Source organism: Phlebotomus papatasi, chromosome 2 (genome assembly GCF_024763615.1).
Source record: "Phlebotomus papatasi isolate M1 chromosome 2, Ppap_2.1, whole genome shotgun sequence".
In the NCBI taxonomy this organism is placed as follows: Eukaryota; Metazoa; Arthropoda; class Insecta; order Diptera; family Psychodidae; genus Phlebotomus; species Phlebotomus papatasi.
In genome coordinates, this window is record NC_077223.1 from 23,044,303 (window position 1) to 23,065,043 (window position 20,741).

The 20,741-nt window shown below is 35.6% G+C and overlaps 1 protein-coding gene across 1 annotated transcript in view; it reads left to right on the plus strand.

The window, feature by feature from the left end:
- Nucleotides 1–19,288, plus strand: part of LOC129803087 (uncharacterized) — a 31,589-nt gene extending 12,301 nt beyond the window's left edge. The window contains exons 3-9 of the mRNA XM_055849425.1: nt 66–1,930; nt 1,999–2,315; nt 6,236–6,859; nt 9,045–12,718; nt 14,136–14,355; nt 18,151–18,261; nt 18,341–19,288. Coding sequence (XP_055705400.1) covers nt 306–1,930; nt 1,999–2,315; nt 6,236–6,859; nt 9,045–12,718; nt 14,136–14,355; nt 18,151–18,261; nt 18,341–18,558 — 6,789 coding nt within the window. The 5' untranslated portion in view covers nt 66–305 and the 3' untranslated portion in view covers nt 18,559–19,288. The remainder of the gene's footprint in view (nt 1–65; nt 1,931–1,998; nt 2,316–6,235; nt 6,860–9,044; nt 12,719–14,135; nt 14,356–18,150; nt 18,262–18,340) is intronic.
- The last annotated feature ends 1,453 nt before the right edge of the window (nt 19,289–20,741 follow it).

The window sequence follows — 20,741 nt, forward strand, 5'->3', positions numbered from 1 at the left end:
AAAGAAGAGTCACTTTTTGAGTAAAATGAATTTTCTTCTTATTTTGTGACTTCTTTTTTTTGCAGATATATTTTATGCGAATAGTGAGCAAAAGACATAAGAATTGAGCCATAAGTGGATAGAGTTTGGACACAGTTTGTTGTCTTGCTCTCTGCGCAGGGTGAAAATTTCCTTAGCGGGAAATTTTGTTGTTAGAGGAGTAGTGTGTGTATATGAAAAAAAACACATTTTCCCGTGTGCAATTTGATTTAGGATTAGCTTTTTGGGTGGTGTAGGGCAAGATTGAGGAGAGTGCTGAAAATACAATGTCTGCCACACTCCATATTCCATCCACAGCGGGTGGAATTGTGGTGGACAGTGGCCAGGCTATTGGTGGCAGTGGTCAGAGTGAAACTGCAGCTGGTGGCGGTGGCGGTGGTGCAGGGGAGACGGGTGAAAGTGGTGATGGGGGAAATTTGGCGGGAAGTGTTATAAATTTGGCAACAAATGAGATTTTGGCAACACCACAGATTATTAAGTTAGTGAGTCAAGATGAGGGTACAGTGGAACAGCAATCAGGTGGAAGTCAGAGTGGTTCGAAGGTGCATGTTATTAGTAATGTGACATTGGTGTCAAAAGCCCAAACAACACCACATACCATCAATTTTGTCAATACAACGAGCAAATCAATCAATTCCAGTGCAAATAGTGGATATATTAATGCTTTTGTATCCAAAAGTATTCCACCAAGTGGCAAGATTGTCAATCTTGTGAATCCCATTAAGAGCTCCGGTGGGAATCAATCAATGGTGACACAGAAATCGGCACCAATTGTCCAGAAAGTGGCTGTACCGAGAAATGTTCAGGTGTTGACGCGAGTTCAGACACTTACACATGCTACACTCGGTGGGAATATTATAATGTCGAGATTGGCCACGACACAGCCACAGCAATATCAAACGTCTCCCAAGACAACAACAGTCAAAGCATCAGGGTACAATAGTATTCCGGCAAAAGGACAAAAAATTGTCAGTGGTAGTCCGCAGGTTTTTCAGCAGGGTATGAAAATTTATGCGGGAAATGTTGGTGGTCAGAAAATATCTCCACAGGGAATAAAAGCTGTGTCAAAAGCCGTTCCAGGACTCAAAGGTTCTGCCCCGGGTCAGGTGACCAGTAAAATGGTGAAACAGGTGTATAACAGTGTAAATAGTTCAGCACCAAATCTCACCACAATTACCCAACAGTATCCATCGACAACAATACCAAAATCCACAGGAATTCACATTCAGTCATCATTGAATAATTCAGGAGTTCCAGTAAAGTTCAACAGTATCGCCAGTGGTCAGCAAATTGGGGCAGTTTCTCAGGCTACTAGAACCCTGTCTGGGGTGAGTAATCTTGTGATTCAGGGGAGCAATCAGAAGATGGTGAAAACCAATAAAGTCATTCAAGTGCATCACAATTCGAGTATGCAACAGCAAACGGGACAAATTCCAGGAAATCAGATAAAAATGGTACAAAATACCAGTGTTCCCTTCAATATTATACAGAGTGGAACAATAAAGTATGTCAATGCTCAAGGAAATGTTACTCAGCCACCAACAACAAAAACCAGACAAAATTCTGGAACATTCAATTCAGCTAATACCTTTGGGAATAGTGATTCCGGACAGATACAAAATCCCACAGATTCCACAACATCTGATGATATGATGTATGTCAATGGGATGTCAATGGATGAGGAGATTTCAGCGAGAATACTTCAGAGTTTATCTCAGAAGGCTGTCTACAACAACAACAGATACGTTCAACAGCAGAAATACTTGATCTCATCGGCAAATGTGACAAATCCCGTGGAAACGGGTCCAATCATCCAACAACAGTTCCCAATAACTCAGTATCAAACACAAACGCAGGAAGTTAAACATGGTCCAGAATACTTCCGTGTGAAGTGAGTTACAAATTAAACAAAAATCCCTTTACAAAAAAAAATACTAATGAAACGATCTTCCATTCCAGCACTTCGGATTTGCAAACAACCACTACGACATTCATCGACAATATTCCTCTGGTGGCAACAAATGAGGAATACTATCAGAGAGATCAGAATTACGATCAGGATGATTATACGGATGGTGAGGAGCAAATTACAGCAAAGGACACGAAGTTGATTATGCAGCATCCGGCGCTACAAGATCACACTTATGCTGCACCAATGCCGGAAGGAATGGCCACTCAAGAGCCTGCTCCGGTTGAGAATTACCAAAATACCAGTGCAAATTCAACAGAGACAAGTCTAGCCCATATTCTTATGGGGTATTCATGCAATCAACAAAGTAAGTGGATATACATATACATTTATTTTCCAAAATTATTTCCAAAATCCCTGATACACATTTCATAAGGGATCCTTATTGAATCTTGAAGTTTTGAACAGCCTGAAAGGAAATTTGAAATGAAATGAAAAAAAAAATGTTTGAATCAAACTGGGACGGTGTTTACTCTAAATAAATAGTGATTTACTCAATATTCCTTCTAGGGCAATCTTTAACATCCAACTGTCTAATTCTAATCATAGCTAATTTTGCCCCGGTTCCCTTTAGGTCTACGCTCTTCAAATTTTCATTTAATTTCATTTGATTGGTTTCAGCGTAGCATTTATTAACTTTTCTTATTATGGCAAATAAATTTACAAAGGGAATTACACTCAGTCCCGGCATTATCCACTTCGGGATTAGGGTGACTGGCGGAAAGCGAGACACTTAAGAAAAAAATCAATTTCAAATGCATTTTTAAACTGAATAAGTAAATTTTTTTTTACCATTTTTTGTATCATAGGATTCTTTGACACATATTTTAACAGAATCTTAACAGTTGTTATTAAATATTGCAACCGAATAATCAAAAAATTCACGGAAATTAAAAAAATAACACATTTTGAAAAGATGGACAAAATTTTGGAAAGTTGGACAAAAACTTTTGGAAAGTTGGACATAGTGATATTAATGATAAAATATCATACAAAATAATGTAGAAAATCAAATGTCGAGGGTTTTCTGCGTATACTTGCACATTGGGTGGTTATGCTAATCCCTCCTTTATGTCCGGGTAACAGTTGAGGAACGCTAATTACCAAGAACTTCCTGGACGTCCAACCAAAAAGAGGTTCTGTAAATTTCACAGACGCCTCGCGCTGTCCAGCAGTTATAGCTTTAAAGCGGATGCAACTTCTTAGTAGATTTGGATACCTCATCCAGCCAGGTCCTTTTCCACTTGCTTTAGGAGTTCTTTAGAGACTCCTATTTGTCTTTCTCCAGGTGTTTTTGCGATATTTACTATCCATTCTGTCAGAAAAAGTGGTCTTCGGAATCTGGAAATCTTTGCAGCCTTTTCAAGGAGATTTTGTCATTATCAGCTGCTAACTGCTGTTGCAACTATTTCTCCGGGTACTTAAGGATCCTTTGTCTTCCTTGTTAACGTGATTTCACTGCACAAAACCACCAAATTCATTCACAAAATCAACTTGTCCAAGATTTCATAAAACTTGTTTTGAAAGCAACGCGAAATTAAATCACTTTTCTATCCTTTTTAAATGTAATATTTCACAAATATTTTTTATTCACCTTTTAAATGGATGTATGTCCTTCGATTTTCACTGTGGACTTAACAATATTTCACAAATTATGCCGAAAAATCAAACAAGACACTTTTATATTTTCCTAGCAACTTCCATAAGAACAGAGAAAATGACAACTACCGTGTGAAGGTTATGAATATCACACATTCAATACATTTTTTTTTAAATTCTTCTTGCAAGTCACCCTTTGATTGTTTTATAACGATTTTTGCATTTTTAACTTCTAAAATAATCACAAAATTAGGTTTAATAATCTTTTATCGAAACTTGAAATATTTAATTGATTTATTATCAAGTTTTTAGGAGGTGTCTCACATTCCACACTGCTTTGTCCAACTTTCCAAACTGTCTCGCTTTAGGCAAATGACCCTATGCACCTGACGAGATTATGAACATACAATTATGTAAGTTTGCCTACATTTAGGGCTCAATTTGTGAAATCATTCTTGAAATACGCCTGAATGTATACTATTTTGTTACGTGGTAAATTTGAAGACACTATGCTTATCTTTCGCTTTCGGTATAATACTTTAATTTCTTTTATTATTTTATATAAATAATCCTTATGGCCCAAATTTAGGCTGATCCTCGAGAATATTTAGCCTAAAAAATTTGGTATTAAAGAAATAGAGAAAATTTTACTGGCTGAATGTTCTTGAGGATAAACCTGAGTCTATTTAAGGGCTTTGGTTCAATAATAAATCTTCTCAGTTATCGAAAAAAACAGAGCTCTCTCTGTTTGAGGTTTATACTTTACCGATTAGAATGTATATGTATAGCAAACAAAACTTACCTTTCAATAGTACTTTCGCATCATTTACTGTTTGCCGGTTTTCAACAGATTTGAACCGACATTCTTTTTGGACAAAAAGTACGTATTGGCACATAATCAGTAAATAATCGACTTGAATAGATTTATAGGGTAAATTAAGCTAATTCAAAACCTGCTCCAAATGGAAATTTTTCTCTATTCCAAATGGAAACAGCATTATTTTCCTGATAAATACAGTATTAAATTTTTATTTATATATTTTCTATACCACAGTTTCATTATTTAGCTAATTTTGCTCCAAATTAAGCGAAAATCCATTCATATTCACAAATTTTAATTTGTTAATTTCTCAGAAAAATTAAAAGTGTACCTTTCCACCATTGAATTTTTGATGTATCGACCATGATTTTCAATGAAAAACACAATGAGGTGACTGTTGTTTATTCGTTTCGTTTAACATTTATGTCATATTTCTGGCTAATTTTAGTTAAATTAAGTGCTAATCTTTATTGCTAACCGTACGTGAAGTTTTCAAATGAAATAATTACCTATTTCGTGAACAAAAAGGTTTTTTTCTGAAGTGTTTGCAAATGCTTCAATAGAAAACCCTGGAAATATGATTTTTTTGGAGAGATTTTCTTATTATTTTAGATGGGAAAGGAGAAAAGACCAGGAATAAGAACAAATCCTGCACTCAGGAGCAACTCAACAAGGTTTTTGAAGCCTTTCGTCGCGGTTTCACTTACACTGTTCGTCTCCAATTAGAAAATTTCCCTTGTCTCCATTTGGATTAATATGTTTCCAATAGAAACATTTTACACTCGCGTATTTTTCTTGTATTTAAGAAGTTTTTAAATTATATCTAAAGAATTTTCACTAAACAGTAACATTTTAGAAGAGTCAAGGAGCAAATTTATGTAATTCTCTTCAGAAAAAAATTGATGTTAATGTGTTGAATCTTCTGTCAAAGTTAAAGCGTCTGGAAATGGTTTTGAATTTGGACATTTACCCTATTACTCTTAAGGTATTTTGAGTGATATTTTGAGTGTTTTATAAATCGGTTCAAATCGGTTGTGAACCGGTAATGAATCGATTATGAATTAATGAGTAATTTATGTCCAAAATTCAATTTTATTACTCTTAAAACTATTTTGGGGGAATTTATAAGTATTTTATAAATCGGTTCAAATAAATCGGTAGAAAACCGGTAAATAATACAAAAGTCCTTTGAGGTGTAGCGTTTAAGTTACAAGTAAATTAAGTTACGAGAATATTATTTCTAAATCCTTGAAGCAATTTAATTAGTTTTCTAAACATCATATTTCTGAGTTAGGTCCATAGAATAACCTGATATTGCTTTATTTTTCAATTGAATTCTCTTTTTTCCAAACTCTTCTCAGTTTTTCATCGTTATTTCAAAAAGTTTCTCATCGAATTTTCGAATACTTTGTCATTTCATTTAACCGTAAAATGTCTTTTGTACACGTTAACAGGAATACTTTTCCAACTTTTTTTATCTATTTATTTTTTTTACCTTAAATTCATTGGATATTCATGAGCTTCACCCTCTCTCTCTCGATTTTTCTCTCTTTTGAAATATAATCAAGTAAAAGTGATGTATTGATTTTTTGAATAATTGAGAGGTTCAATTCTAATTTGGAGCGACCCGCAATACAGAATATATTGATGGATTGTGCAATTTACTGTAAAAACCAGTTTGTGCACTCCTAAAAGTGTCTGTTGAAGTGCGTTGATGGGACATAAGAAATTATTGACTCTAAGTACTTTTTTGTGCGTTAGAGGGGTAAGAAGGATGTTTTCTAATGGGGATTATGGTGATTTTGCAGGACAAGACGATGACAACAATTCAGTGATAAGCAATGATTCGCGAAGTGGTAAAAATGCCCTGGAAAATGATTTGGGCGAGGAGACAGAGACAGCACCCGAGGGTGAGGGTGAGGATGATTCTGTAACGAGGTGCATTTGTGATTTGACACATGATGATGGCTACATGATTTGCTGCGATAAATGTTCAGCCTGGCAACATGTTGATTGTATGGGCATTGATAGGCAAAACATCCCCGATGAGTACAATTGTGAAGTGTGTCAGCCCAGACCAGTGGATAGAAATCGGGCTAGATCACTGCAATTGGTCAAACGGAAGGAGCAGCAGGCACTGATGTTGCTCAATACGCTGCCACAGCAGACAATTGCTGTGGAAAGTGGACAGATTGTAGGAGGACCAGTGATGGAGCAGCAGAGAAATTTGCCGCTGAATAATTTGTCACCAACTACCAAGAAACAGAAGAATTTGGGCAGGAAGAAGGGTGAGGGATTTGTAGGCAGCAAAAGGCAGAAGAGGGAGAGTGGAAGCAGAGCAAATGGAAAACGCAAGGAAACCAAGAAGACGACAAAGAGGAAGAGCAAGCAACAAACAGAAAATGGGAAGGAGGAAAAAAGCGTCATGGGCAGTAAGTTGTTTTTTTATTTTCAAATTTATTAAGGCAGATCATAATTTTCTTTAAAAAAAAAAATCTGGAGAATTATAGAAGAAAGATTCGATAGATATTCTTTATGGACTTATCTCTTCTAATATTCTCCGATGTTCCCCAAATCTCTTTTTTTAATTGTATATTAGGGGCAAATTCATCCACTAGACCTTGAAAAACATATAAAACCGTTTGTTATTTAAGGCTTCGGAACCTTCGAAAACTGGGCTAGACCATAAAACGGTCCTGAAACCAATATTATAATTCTAGTAAAAGATTTTATTGATTTTTAAAAAAAAATAAATTTCCTAAAGATTGGGTTAAAATTGTTCTCTACGTGTTTTTTTTTTTCAAGGATATTCTTATTTTTGCGATCAAAAAACTATCCTTTTTTAGGATACCTTAATAATATTCACCAACTGAAATAATTTCAACCATGCCTTCAGCTCTGTCCTACGAAAATCTAAGGGTGGAATGATAACTTTTCGACACTATCGAGTCGATAGTATCGATAAATATATAGGGTAAGTGTGCCAAATTTCGACATAGTTGCATATAAGCACCGAAGTCCTAAGTTTGAAATGCAATTGATATTTTTTGTTATTTCTTTTTCGGGAAGGTTATGTGGAACCTTGAAAACTAGTTTATCATCTTTCTTTTCTTTAAATCACTTCCTAAAATATTGAAAAAGTAATAAAAAAGTGGACATTGCTTTGGGTAGTATTCCGGCCACTTTGAGTGAAATTCCGGCCACCTTGTTTGTGACCACCTTTTGTGAAGCAACGGATAAAAAATTTCAAAACGTCAAGCGGAACGAGTTTAATATTTAGTTTAATACGTTTATATGACCCACAAGCCCTGAGATCTTCCGTGTAATTTGTCCTGAAGACCTGAAGAGTAGCATCTCAAATTTACGCGCAGATTTCCGTAGCAATTTGCTCTTCCTGAACTCTTCCAAAGCCTTTTCCACATCATCTTTTTCATAGAAGCGATGGTTTTATTCTCTGGACATTGTAGAACTCAGAAATAAAAAAAAACACAAAATAAATAAGAACTTTAGGAAAGCAAAAGATGTTGCCGGAATAGGCAACAATTCCTCACCGGAGAGATGCTCACAAAGTATATACTTTTTTACGCGAAATACAGGATCCAGCTGGGAAATTTTACCCGAAATTTAAAGATTAATTCATTATTAACATAAACAGAAACAATCTTTAATGAAAACTAATCAATTTTCATGAAAAACACAGCAGGAAAACCTTTTGCACTTCACCACAAATCAGAAGACTGCTAGAAATACAATCGATGTCACATTTTTTGTAAGACTCTTTCCACACTGAGTTCCTACAACGCAATTTAAATTCAAATTATACCTAAAATTTAACGGTCTTTGTGTTTATACATCCTAAAATGATTAAATCTTTAAAAGCAAAATGAATTCATTAACTATTCGAAGATTACATACATAATTTTAATTAATTTATTTGCTTGGCCAAAATTACACTCAAAGTGGCCGAAATTAGAAGCTGGCCGAAATTTGGCACACTTACCCTATCTGCTAGATTAAGTGAATGTCGACTATTTAGACATTGTTCGGACATTCTTTGAGACAGTCTTAAAACAATTTGACTATTGATAATTATCCATATTTGTAACAGGAAGTGGAACTCTCGCTTAAATTTTTCAGAATCGACAGTCGATAGTATCGAAAATAAGTTATCATGTCACCCCTGGATATGCCTTTGCTCACTGGGATGTGACTCATATCATGCGAGACTTCTTAAAAGCCTGAAAAGCCTGAAGTCTACATTGCAACTTACTCTGAAAAAAAAAAAGTTTTGTTAAGCGGACAAAAGGATCTTGTTACATTTATGTAACAATGGTGTTGCTTATCAATTTAATAAAAATTTTTCTCACATTTTGTATGGAAAATAAACAACATTTTGACAAACTTTTAACAAGATCTAGTACAATTTTTTCGTGTTAATTTGGCAAAACTTTTTTTTTTCAGAGTGTGGAATTAGAATTCAAAGTATCAAAATTGTTTATTGTTTCCAGAAATTTATTTAGATGAGAGGAAATCTAATCTAATCTTTGAAACTCTCTAAATTCAAAATTTTGAATGAATTCAATACTTAGGGGTATGAATTTCTTCCGATTGTTTTAGACTTGAGAACGTGGATTGAGAATTATGAGTTAGCCGTGACAAATCACTATAGTCCGGAATTGCGGGCTCGTTTGCAAGCACTGGGAAAACAGCAGAGTCAGCAGCAGCTGAACAGTCACAGTGGTAATTTGAAGAATGTGGGAAATTTGGATGGAAAGTGTGGAACTGTTCCACATGCTGGTGGAAAAATTCTCATCAGTAGCCTGGAAATAACACCAAATACACCCATTGTTGAGATCAGGGGAAAATATATGCTGTCTGGACAGTACAAACAACAATTGATATCATCCAGCAATCGGATTAATCGAAATCCTGGTCCATTTATCTTTTTCTATCGATTACCAAATGATGGTCCAGAAATTTGTGTAGATACCCGAACTTATGGGAATGATGCGAGATTTGTTAGGAGATCCTGTAGGCCAAATGCTGAAGTTGTGCATTTTATTGAAAAGGGCACAATACATTTGTATATTGTGTCAATGTTGAATATTAAGGAGAGTACGGAGATAACTATAAGGCATGAACCACATGATCTTGCTGGTGTACTTCAGGGAAGTGTTGCAGCACCAAGTTCAACTGTTTGTGCTTGTGGTTTAACTAAGGATTGTATGTTTCCCAATTCTGGTGCTCCACCACTTCCACAGCCAGCTGGAGGGGGTGGAGGTGGAGGAGGAGGAGGTGGTACGAAGAATTCTGGGAAACGTGTCAATGGGAATTATCATGCAAAACAGCCGAAACGTAGTAAAAGTTTCAGTCGAAATCGTTCAACTTCGTCATCTGGGGAGAGCAATGTGGGACTTTTGTCGCCCAATGGACAAGTTTTTCTGCCCAATCAAATTTCAACTACGGCTCTAGCACCGCCAAGTATACAGCCTCAACTTCTGGAAGCTGCTGCAGCGGCACTTTCTTCACCTCAGGCGAGTCTTCCACCAACTGTGACCCAGATGATCAATCAGTATCCTCAATCACCAACGAGGAATCATCTAAATCTGTCGACGGCTTCATCGGCGACAACTATGAGTATTCCGGGAACGCCAACTTTGCTGTCTCCGAATGTTGATAGTGTGATTAAGGAGGGGAATACTGCGGTAGCGTTGTCACCAATTCAGCCACCGAGTGCTCCAGAATCGCCAATTAAAGCGCCTCCGCAGGTTGTTCCAGTTAATCCGCCGGCTACTCCGGTGCCAGTTGCTCCTGCGATACCTCCACCGATTGTTCCCAAACCAGCTGCTAGTACAACGTCTAAGAGGCAGACTAAGCAAAAGAATCCTCCAGTGCCAGTTGCTGAGGAAGCAAAGGACGAGGAACCGAAGAAAGTTGCAGTTAAGGCAGAAGAGAAACCTGTGCAGCAGCCAAAGGAGACAACAACAGAAGCTAGAAAATTGACAAGAGAAGAACGAAAGATGGAGGCAATAATGAAGGCATTTGAGAAGATGGAGAAGACATCGCAGAGGAAACAGGAGTTGAAACAGCAGAAAACGGGAAATTCGGCAGGAGGAGGAAGTTCCGGTGGACCAGTTTCACGGAGACGTAACAGCTATTCACCTTTTGGAGCTGCACAGAAAGCTCAGAAGGATGAAGAGGACAAGAAGGCGCTGAATAATCATCAACGGAAGAAGAAGCGCAAAGGCAGTAAATCCTATCAACAAGCCAATAGTCAGAGAAAGAGGCGAAGGAGTCGTATGAATTCCAATGACTCCGACAATGCTACTTCGGAAGAATCTAGCGCTATGCTATCACCACCACTTCCGGGAGCTGCTCTGTATCGAAATAGTGAACCAGTGAAGCCACAAGGATTGGATGACAATGCAGCTGGGATGCTTCTAGCTCTGGCTGGTGCTCCGGGGGGCACGACGACGTCAGATGACGCCGTGCCAGCGCTTTCTGAGCCCGAAGTCACTGGGAATTTCCACAATAGCGCTCTGAGTAGTGTTTGTATGCTCGTGGAAGCCGCTGTGGCACCGTTGGAGAATCAATGTGCCGAGAATGACTTCAAATTGCCCCACAAGACCAAGACTAAAAAGACAATTATGAATGAGTGGCTCAATCAAACGGATACGACTACAGGATATCCGGGAAGTGAGTTATTTGGAGGTGGCGGAGGCGCTGGAGCTACGAGTCCGGGAAAGAATCTCGAGACTCTTGTCCAGGCGGCCGTTTCTATACACGGCACTCAGCACTATCGATGTCGGATGCAGGAAGAACCTCAGAATCTCAGTATGATGGCTAAGAAAGTTGAGGAATTCATCTCAACGGCACAATCAATTGCTGAGGCACCCGTGGCGCCAGACGATGACGATCTGGTGGGTAGAAATTGTGGTCAAAATGAAGAAGTTGTTCTACAAATTCCACCACCACTTCCAACACCACCAACAGCCGGAGGTAGTGAGAGTGCAGTAAAGAAGCGTTGGCTGAGGCAGGCCATCTCAGAGGAGTGTCTCGATGAGATGGTTCCCTCGCCGCCAAATGGCTTTATGACTCCGCTGAAGAAGCGAAGACTGGCCAGGCAGTGTTCAGACATGGTTGAAGATTTGTCTCCAACTCAAGCTAGCTTTTTTCCCATGACACCTCAACCAGAAGATTCCGGAAAGGATTTCCCAGAGCCAGTTGCAGAAGTTGAGGTGAAAGTGGAAAAAGTCAAAGAGGAACAAACTGAAATTTCCAATGAAATTTCAGAAGTTCCACAAGTTCCACAAGTGAAAACTGAAGAGATTCCCAAGGAAGAAGAAGAAGAGGATGCAGAGAAGATCGAAGTTAAAATTGAGGATCCCGAAAAGGTTCCCAAAGAAGAAATTGAACCCGAATCTTTCGATATTGAACCACTGAATCCGGAAAAAAATGAAGATAATCCCTCCAAGGAAGTTGATGGAAATCTTGGGGATATTGAAGATGCAAATAGTGATGAAATAGCTGATCTTCAGAAGAAAATTCATTCATTTCATGCAGAAAATATTCTGATCCTGAAATCAAGGAATAGAAAGGCAAAACTCAGGGTGGAAGCTGAAGAAGAGAAGAAGCCACCGCCAAAAATCAAGAAGAAACGTTTTAGTTCAGATTGTGAGGAAACAGCTAAAAGAATCCTTGCGAGATCTTCTTCAAAATCACCGCCGAAAATTGAGCCAAAAGTGGAAAAGAGTCCAGAACCAGAAGGAATTCCAGCTCCATCGGTTCTGGAATTTCCGGCCAATTTTAATTCAAGTATTCCACCACCGCCGCCAACTTCAGCGTCAACATATTCGTCGTATTTGCTCAATAATGCCACAAATCTTATGGCAAATGTCCCACCGTCGAATCCTCTCTGCATTCCACCCATCTTTAGTACCTTTCCACCTCCGCAGAGTATGTCTGTGCCACCACCTCCATTGGCTGATTACATGGACAAGCCAACGACATTTAGGGATATTTTTGCGCCAACAGCTGCAGCAGGAGTACCACCTAGACCGGGATACTTTGCCACATTGAACACTCCACAACCCGTTCCGCCGCCAGCTGTTCCTCCCGTAACACCGCCTACTGGATTCCTACCGAAGGCTTCCTTTACGACCCTGGACACCAATCCAGCACCAGCTGTAGTTGCACCAACTCCCAGGATCTACACGAGGACAGCTAGTGCTGATCCTCGATTAAATCCCAACATTAACGTCCCTGAACCACCGCCAGCTCCCAAGAGAAAGGTACGTAAGACTCCAATCTTTCTCTGTAGTGAAAAACAATTGTTTGTAAATGTTTGTAAATTTCTGCCTTACAAAACACTTGTAAATCGTATATCCCACAAACAAGTTCGTAAAAATTTGTACTTTTTTCACAGACATTGTTCGCAAGATAATAATTTACCGAGCATTTTTTATACTTTTACAAACATTTGTTTGTAAATGTTTGTCAACACAGAAAAATGTTCGTAAAATTTTGTCGTTTGTTCGTAAATTTTTGCCAGACAAACAAAAATTTACAAACAAATACGAAAGAATGACAAAATTTTACGAACATTTTTTTTGTGTGTTTACGAACATTTACGAACAAATGGTTGTAAAACAAATGGTTGAACAAACATTGTTTGTAAAATGATCATTTGACGAGCATTTTTTGTACTTTTACAAACATTTGTTTGTAAATGTTTGTCAACACAGAGAAAAATGTTAATAAAATTCTGTCGTTTGTTCATATTTGTTCGTAAATTTTTGCCAGACAAACGAAAATTTACAAACAAAAATTTACGAACAAACGACAAAATTTTACGAACATTTTTTTGTGTGTTTACGAACATTTACGAACAAATGTTTGTAAATGTACAAAAAATGTTCGTCAAATGATCATTTTACAAACAATGTTTGTTTCTTGAACATTTTTTGGACTTTTACAAATATTTGTTCGTTAATGTTCGTAAACTCACAAAAAAATGTTCGTAAAATTTTATCGTTTGTTCGTATTTGTTCGTAAATTTTTGAAAGATAAACAAAAATTTACAAACAAATACGAACAAATGACAAAATTTTACGAACATTTTTTTGTGTGTTTACGAACATTTACAAACAAATGTTTGTAAAAGTACAAAAAAATGCTCGGTAAATAATTATCTTGGGAACAATGTCTGTGAAAAAAGTACAAAATTTCACGAACTTGTTTGTGGGTTATACAATTCACGAGCATTTTGTAAGTCCTCCATAGGATTTCACAAACATTTACGAACAATTTTACAAAATATTTTTTTCTGTGTACTGTTGCCTTACAAAACGCTCGTAAAGCGCATGCCCGACAAACAAGTTCATAAAAGTTTGTACTTTTTTTCACAGACATTGTTCGCAAGATAATTATTTACCGAGCATTTTTTGTACTTTTACAAACATTTGTTTGTAAATGTTTGTCAATACTGAGAAAAATGTTCATAATTTTTTTTGTATTTTGTTTGTAAAATTTTGCCAGGCAAAAAGTGACGAAAAAAATTGTGGAAAAATACAAACTTTTACGAACTTGTTTGTAGGTTACGCGATTTACAAACATTTTGTAAATTTCCCAGTCGATATCGAACAATTTTTCGAAAAATATTTTCTGTTCACAATTTTTCCCCCTTATTAATTTTCAATTTTTGCATAGCTCTCCATTACGGAGTACAGAAAAAGGAAGCAGCAATCGACAGACTCTGCTCCGGCTGACCTCAAGGCTTGTCCACTGACGCCCGAAGGGGACGCTGGAAAGGAGCAGGATGGTGACTTTTTACCTAAAAATGCTGATACGTGCAATCTGTCCGACTCAAAAGATGATAGCAGTAGCAGTGCTAGTGCTACCAAAACACCTTCAACACCTGAAGAAAATGGTAAGTGCAATGGGGGAAAAAATAGGTGAAGGTGTTCAGGCTTCGTATTTGCACACACTCTGGCTTCGAACACTTCATATTTTTTCCGTATTAATGAATTTGACCTTAAAATTAAAAAAAATAAATAAATGAATTGCCATAAATAAGTCAGTGTTATGTATAACATGTTTCCAGTGCCGCCCTTCAGGAGGCACTACTAGTATTCATCCTATAAAAGGCGAGATCGCTTTAGCCTCGCTCTCTGTTCCTCCCTGGCCACCTAAGAGTAATAATAAAGTAGTTAAGAGGCCAACCCAACAAAAGTCTTTCTCTCGCCAGATATATCAGTCAGATTCATTAAATATGGGAAAAATATAAACTGTTCGAAGCCAGAGTGTGTGCGAAGCCTGAGAACCTTCCACTACTTTGAATAGTCAGAATATTTTGCAATATTTTCCAATGAAATAGTTTTATTTGGTGGATTTTTGAAATGAAAAAGAGAGAAAAAAGTTGTCATTTTTATTGGAAAAGTGACAAAAGGAGGTTAGATGCGGTTTCCACCTCCAAGTTCGCCAAGGTTTGTGATAATTTTATTTGAGATATATACCATACCTTTTTTTTAGATTAACAGTATTATCTTGTTATATATATTCGACAAATGAATTTAATTTTTTTTGTTTAATTACTGAAGAATGTTAGAAACGTACTTCGGGGACAGGTTGCACAGAAGCACCAATGTCCTAAATTTTAAGTACAATATTTCCAATACATATTCAAGTTTTTTGTTGCTCCCTTTACAGAATCAAATGTTGTTTATCGGCTTTGCTTTTTCTAAAATTAAATATATATTTGAAAATCAATAAAAATGTGTAGACGAATTTGACTGTAATTTTGGACACTTTGCTAGTAATTTCGAACAGTTTTTTTATAATTTTGGACAGCTGATGAACTACTTAGTCTTCTTTCTGTTTATGAATAGTAAATGTAGAGTATTCCAAGAAGTCTGACAACTTTCAATATAATTCCTTAAAAAGAGTTAACTTCGGTACTCCAAGTACGCGGCGCGGATTCACGCATTCCTTTGTCTGTTCGGGACTCTTAAGGCTTTTTGCATTGTATCTCGTTCCTAGAGATGATGATCCTTTGTTTCTTCAGGCATTTTTACAACCTAGTCATCACGAATACTAAAAGCTAACAAAATTTTTTGAAAAAAAAACACCTGTCCAAAATACCAAGGATCACTTCGCTGGTGAATCTGAGAAAATTGCCCATTTTTCACACGAAAAACGTAATTTACAAAGTAAATCTCACTTCAGGTAAAATGAACAGATCATTATTAACGTAAATTAACACAATATTCAATGAATATTCAATAATATTGCTTAAAAATATCGACGAAAAATTTTAGTTGTTTAAGCACAGCTAAATAAGACTGAGGTAAAGCAAGTGGCTCACACTGAAGTTTCAACAAAGCAATTTTATTTAACTCAAAATAATAATCAAAATATAACGAATTTATTATTAAAATCTCCCAACAAGAACAAATTTTAGATATAATACATTCTTCATCAATTTTATTGGAATAATATTGCATTATTTTAATCAATTTATTTTTAAGGTCCAATTTTACCCTCAAAGTGTCCAAAATTAGAAGCTGTTCCAAATTATGAAATTATTCCCTTAGTTGCTTCAACTATGTATTTTCGAAAAATCGACATAAATATTTCGAAAATTAGACCATCTATATCACCAATTTTTTTTAATCTTTACTATATACCAATTACTTTACTTTGCCTAATTCAAGATAATTACCTTAAAAATCTATGAGCCCTAAAGAGACGTGAGATAAAATGTTATAGTGTGACATGGAAAAACATCAGGAATATACCAGGATTGGCATAAAATCAGTGCCGGCTAATAATCCCAAAAGTACAAATTCGGAATGGTCAAAAGCCTGAAAGGGACGACATTTACAGAGGGATAATGTGTAGAATAATTTCTCAAATACAGAAAATTTCCTTTTGTCTCCAGCAAAGTGCTATGGAGTAGCTATGACACTAAAAAAAATCGGTATTTTGAGAATCTTTTCGGATTTTTGGTGTTCGGACATTGACTTTTCGGCATTTCGGGATTTTGGTCTTTTTGAAATTTTAACTGGTACATCCTAAAGAAATCCCATACCTTCGATACATTCTTGAGACTGAAATAGTCGCAAATCCGACATTTGCTTTCTGGGTATTAAATCGCATCAATCCTGGGGTGCTCTTTTATTCGGTTTTTTTTGCACTACTATGGGACATGAAAATTTCTACTCACTATCCATAGTAGAGCAATCTGTGATATAGCTCATTATGTCTCTGGCACAACTTTTAGATCGGTAAAATTTCAAGACATTAAAATTCGCGTCCCTTTTTTTTGTCAAAATATTTGGCATATAAGTCTATCCTATTCTTTCGACTCCAAATTGGACTGAACTAAATTTAATTTGCAAAAGAGTAGGATAGACATATGAAAAGCTTTTAAGAAAGAAAAGGATTTGAATATTCATTTTATGAAATTTTCCTGATCTAAAAGGTGTGCCACACCTTAAAAAGGTGAGATCTAAAAGGTGTGGTTTTGAACATCACACTAAATTTAATTAAAATCAGTACAATTTTGAGACCGATAGAGTTGGACCAGTTAGACAGACCGGGATTAAATTTTCTTGAAATTTTACCGATCTAACCGTGCTATCACACTAGGATTTTTTCAATTTATAAATTCAATTGAATTTTCAGATGAATTATTGTTCCTATGCGTTAGTTTACATTAAAAATCATTTGAATTAATAAATTTTCGCTTATTTATGTTATTTATTGATATAAACTAATACTTGGCCCACAAAAACATGTTTAAATATGCTAAAATAGCATTAATGTGGTTGTTGCTCAAGTTAATTTCAATTCAGCAAATTAAAATGTTAAAATTGCTCAATTATTCCAAATTTATTGGACGTATGCGGCGATATAGGCACCCTCATTTTCGTTGTTTCTTTCTGCAAATGAGGTCCAACTATGTGAAGTAGTTCCTCAAATTCTTCAGTAGCCATACGAAGAAAATTGTTGTGTCCAAAAAAAATCACCAGTTGCGATATCATCATACATTTTTTCAATGAATCCGTGGGCAGATCTCTCTTGGATTCATTTTCTGGCCCACAATCTCTTCCTATTACCTTGAGACACATTTTTATTGAACATGTATCCTACATAAAGTAGGAAAATTTCTTCCTCATTACTGGATTTACTTATTTTTCTAATAATGTACCAAAATCACAAATGACAAAATAAAACAACTGGCAAAAATGTGTCCTGGCTATGAAAAAATTCAAGTGATTCTCGCAATTTTAATGCTCAATTTCCTGAGTTCGATTTAAAATTAAATTGTGAAAAATCCTAGTGTGATAGCACCGTAAAAGTTGTGCCGAAGGCATTAGGACAATCCCAGAGAAGAATTAATCCAATAATTATTTTGGGATTACGATTTAATAATGGACTTAAGTGTCAAGGCATGATACTGAATGTACACTGAGAAAAAAAAGAGGGTGCGATTAACTTTTTTTCCTCGTAACTTTAACACTTTTTATGTGTAAAAATATATCTACATTTTTTAATGTTAATTTTACACCTTTTAAGGGTAAAATTAACATGAAAAAGGGTAACTTTAACCCATAAGGGTAAAATTAACATTTCTGGAATGTTATTTTAACTTTTTCGGATTTCTCTCAATGTGTGTTATCTTAGTATTTATGAATTTTGTTTTACTTCTTGTCTCTTGCAGTTCCATTCAGTCCAACGCCGACATTGCTTGAATTGCAACAGGAATCGCTGTCGGAACGTTTGAAATCCTACAAAAGTCTTCAGGAACTGTCAACAACACTTCCAGCACGGGGTAAGTTTTGTGAATATTGAAGAATTTTAGTGTTTCAGGATATTTGGAGTATTTTTTTTAACGTGGGGGATCTTTGTAGAGTATTTCAATAAGGGAACATTTGAGGAAAATCCAAGTGTTTCAAGTACAACATGCGATTCCGTGACATCTTCCACGGTGGTTGCAATAGCCTCAACGGATTCAAGTAATTGTGGTGAGGATAAGATAGAGACACCAGAAGGTGATGATGTACAAGAAATTACGACAACTTGCGATGGTGAGACGGGAGAGGAGAAAAAGCAGGAGGAAGTACCATGAAGATAGTACAAAAAAAAATTAATAAACAAACTAAACAAAGAGAATTAAGTGAAGATGAGAGAAATGATGAAAGCAAGTGCCATAGGCGCAAAGATTTTTGTTGAAGGGGGATGTGTGGGAAAGAAGAATGAAAAGAAGAAAATGTTCTTGAAAATTTGATACACATGACATGCACATTTTTTCTTGTAGATATTTTTAGGACTTTGAGATTGCTGTTCACACAATTTTTGAACTTTAAGAATCTTCAATGGAAGATTATCTTTAATTGCTTTTTATTGCTCAATTTAGATGGAGCACCAGGAGAAGAGCGAATGAAATTTAGAAAGTTGAGAGGATAATTAGATGATGTGTGTAGTGATGAAGAAAATATGGAAGTAATGTACAGATATTAAACTATTAACAGAATGATGAATGAATTAGTGTAAAAATGTTCTTTTTTTTACCCTCTTAATTTTATCCTCAAGGATTTTTTTTTTCTGCATTGGAAGTCAAGAGAAAATATAAATGATATTTCTAAGTAAAAAAAAAAATATATCTATATAAATAAGAATAGAAGAAAAACTTGTAAATAGAAGACGTGAATGAAAGGGGAAAGTGGAAATTCTTCATAAGAATTGCAAGAAAAGATATATAAAATGGGAAAAATGTGAATTTTTGTACATAGTTTATAAATAACTAGGATTATGATTTGTACTATTAGGTTTGTATAAATTTTAATTGTCTTTCTTCTTTTCGATTATTTTTTTTTTCTTCTTTTGAATGTCTCTGAGGGAGAAATTGATGGGAGGAAAGTGACAAATTCACCGTGTTTTCTGAAGTAATAATCCAGTACAAAAAAAAATTAATTTATTTGATGAAAAGATACTTTTGAAAATGTTCTTTTATTTTTTCATGTGAAATTTTTTTTTCTCCCTCTTCCGAATAGTTACTGCTTTTTATCACTTTTATTTACTCCAAACCAGCTCAAAAATTAATTGGGCAAAAATACTGTCGCACTTTTTATTCGAACACAAATTTGCTTTTCGAATTTTTCGGATGAAAATTTTCACTCAAAAATTTCATTTGGACAAAAAATTCAAAAATTGCATTTATTTTTTTAATAAAAATTGTCAATTGCAATAAAAATGTGTCACTATTTTTGTTCCAAAATTGCTCTTTAGCCACTTTCAATTAAATATTTAATCTCGTAAAATATTTCAGTCCAATCGAGCTCTTTGATTGGCTAGAGCTTTCGAAGCTTTTAAGCTTCAGCCAATCAGAGAATGCAATGAGACTAAAATTTCCAATGAGATTAAAGTATTTAATCAATTTTTTCGATAAGACACATCTACTTTTCGTTTGAAATAGTTTTTTTATTAAAGGAATATTTTTCAATTTTATAAATAAAAAATTAAAAAAAAAAGTATTTGAAGATATAGAACGTTTATTAAAACATAATGAAGAAAAAAAAATCAACGCAAATGTAGATGGTTAAAAAAAAAGAGAAAACAAACTATTTATTGAATAAAACAGAAGTAACAACAGAAAAGCAAATAAGAAAAATAGAGCAAATAAAGTATAGATAAAAATCAAGTTACTAAATTAATATTGTAAGAGAAAATGAAGAAAAAAAACTATTTTAACATTATATTGAAGAAATAAGAGATGAGATTTAGTGCATTAAGAAAAAAGAAGATGAAAGAAAATTAACATTAAAAAAGAGAAAAAAAGAAAATTTAAAGTGAATAAAATGTAAAAAATGATTTTAGTACATTGAAAAGGGGCTTTTAGGATGACTTGGGGAGTTCCATGTAGCCATCGTGAATGGTGAGGGAGTCACTTCCGGAACAACAGACCAGCTTTGTTAGGATCTTACGGATCTTGTGACGCTTCCCACGTCGACGTTTCCCAGAACCTTCCACAGAGGAGACAACAGACTTTTCTTCTGGTTCCACAAATCTCTTCCTCACGCCAGTTTCAGGTTCCTGAAGGTGCACAGTCTCCGAAGGCTCGAGAGTTGCAGGAGGATGAATTTCTGGCTTTCGTGCATTCTCCAATTCCCATCTCATCTGTTCAATCTTCCTGCGGAGCTGGGAGTTGCTGTTCATTTCTTCTTGAAGCTTCTGATTAGCAATCTCGTATTTCAGAGTCAATTCCTCAAGATCCGGCCTGTCTGCATCTGCAAGCACTTTACTCATTTCAGG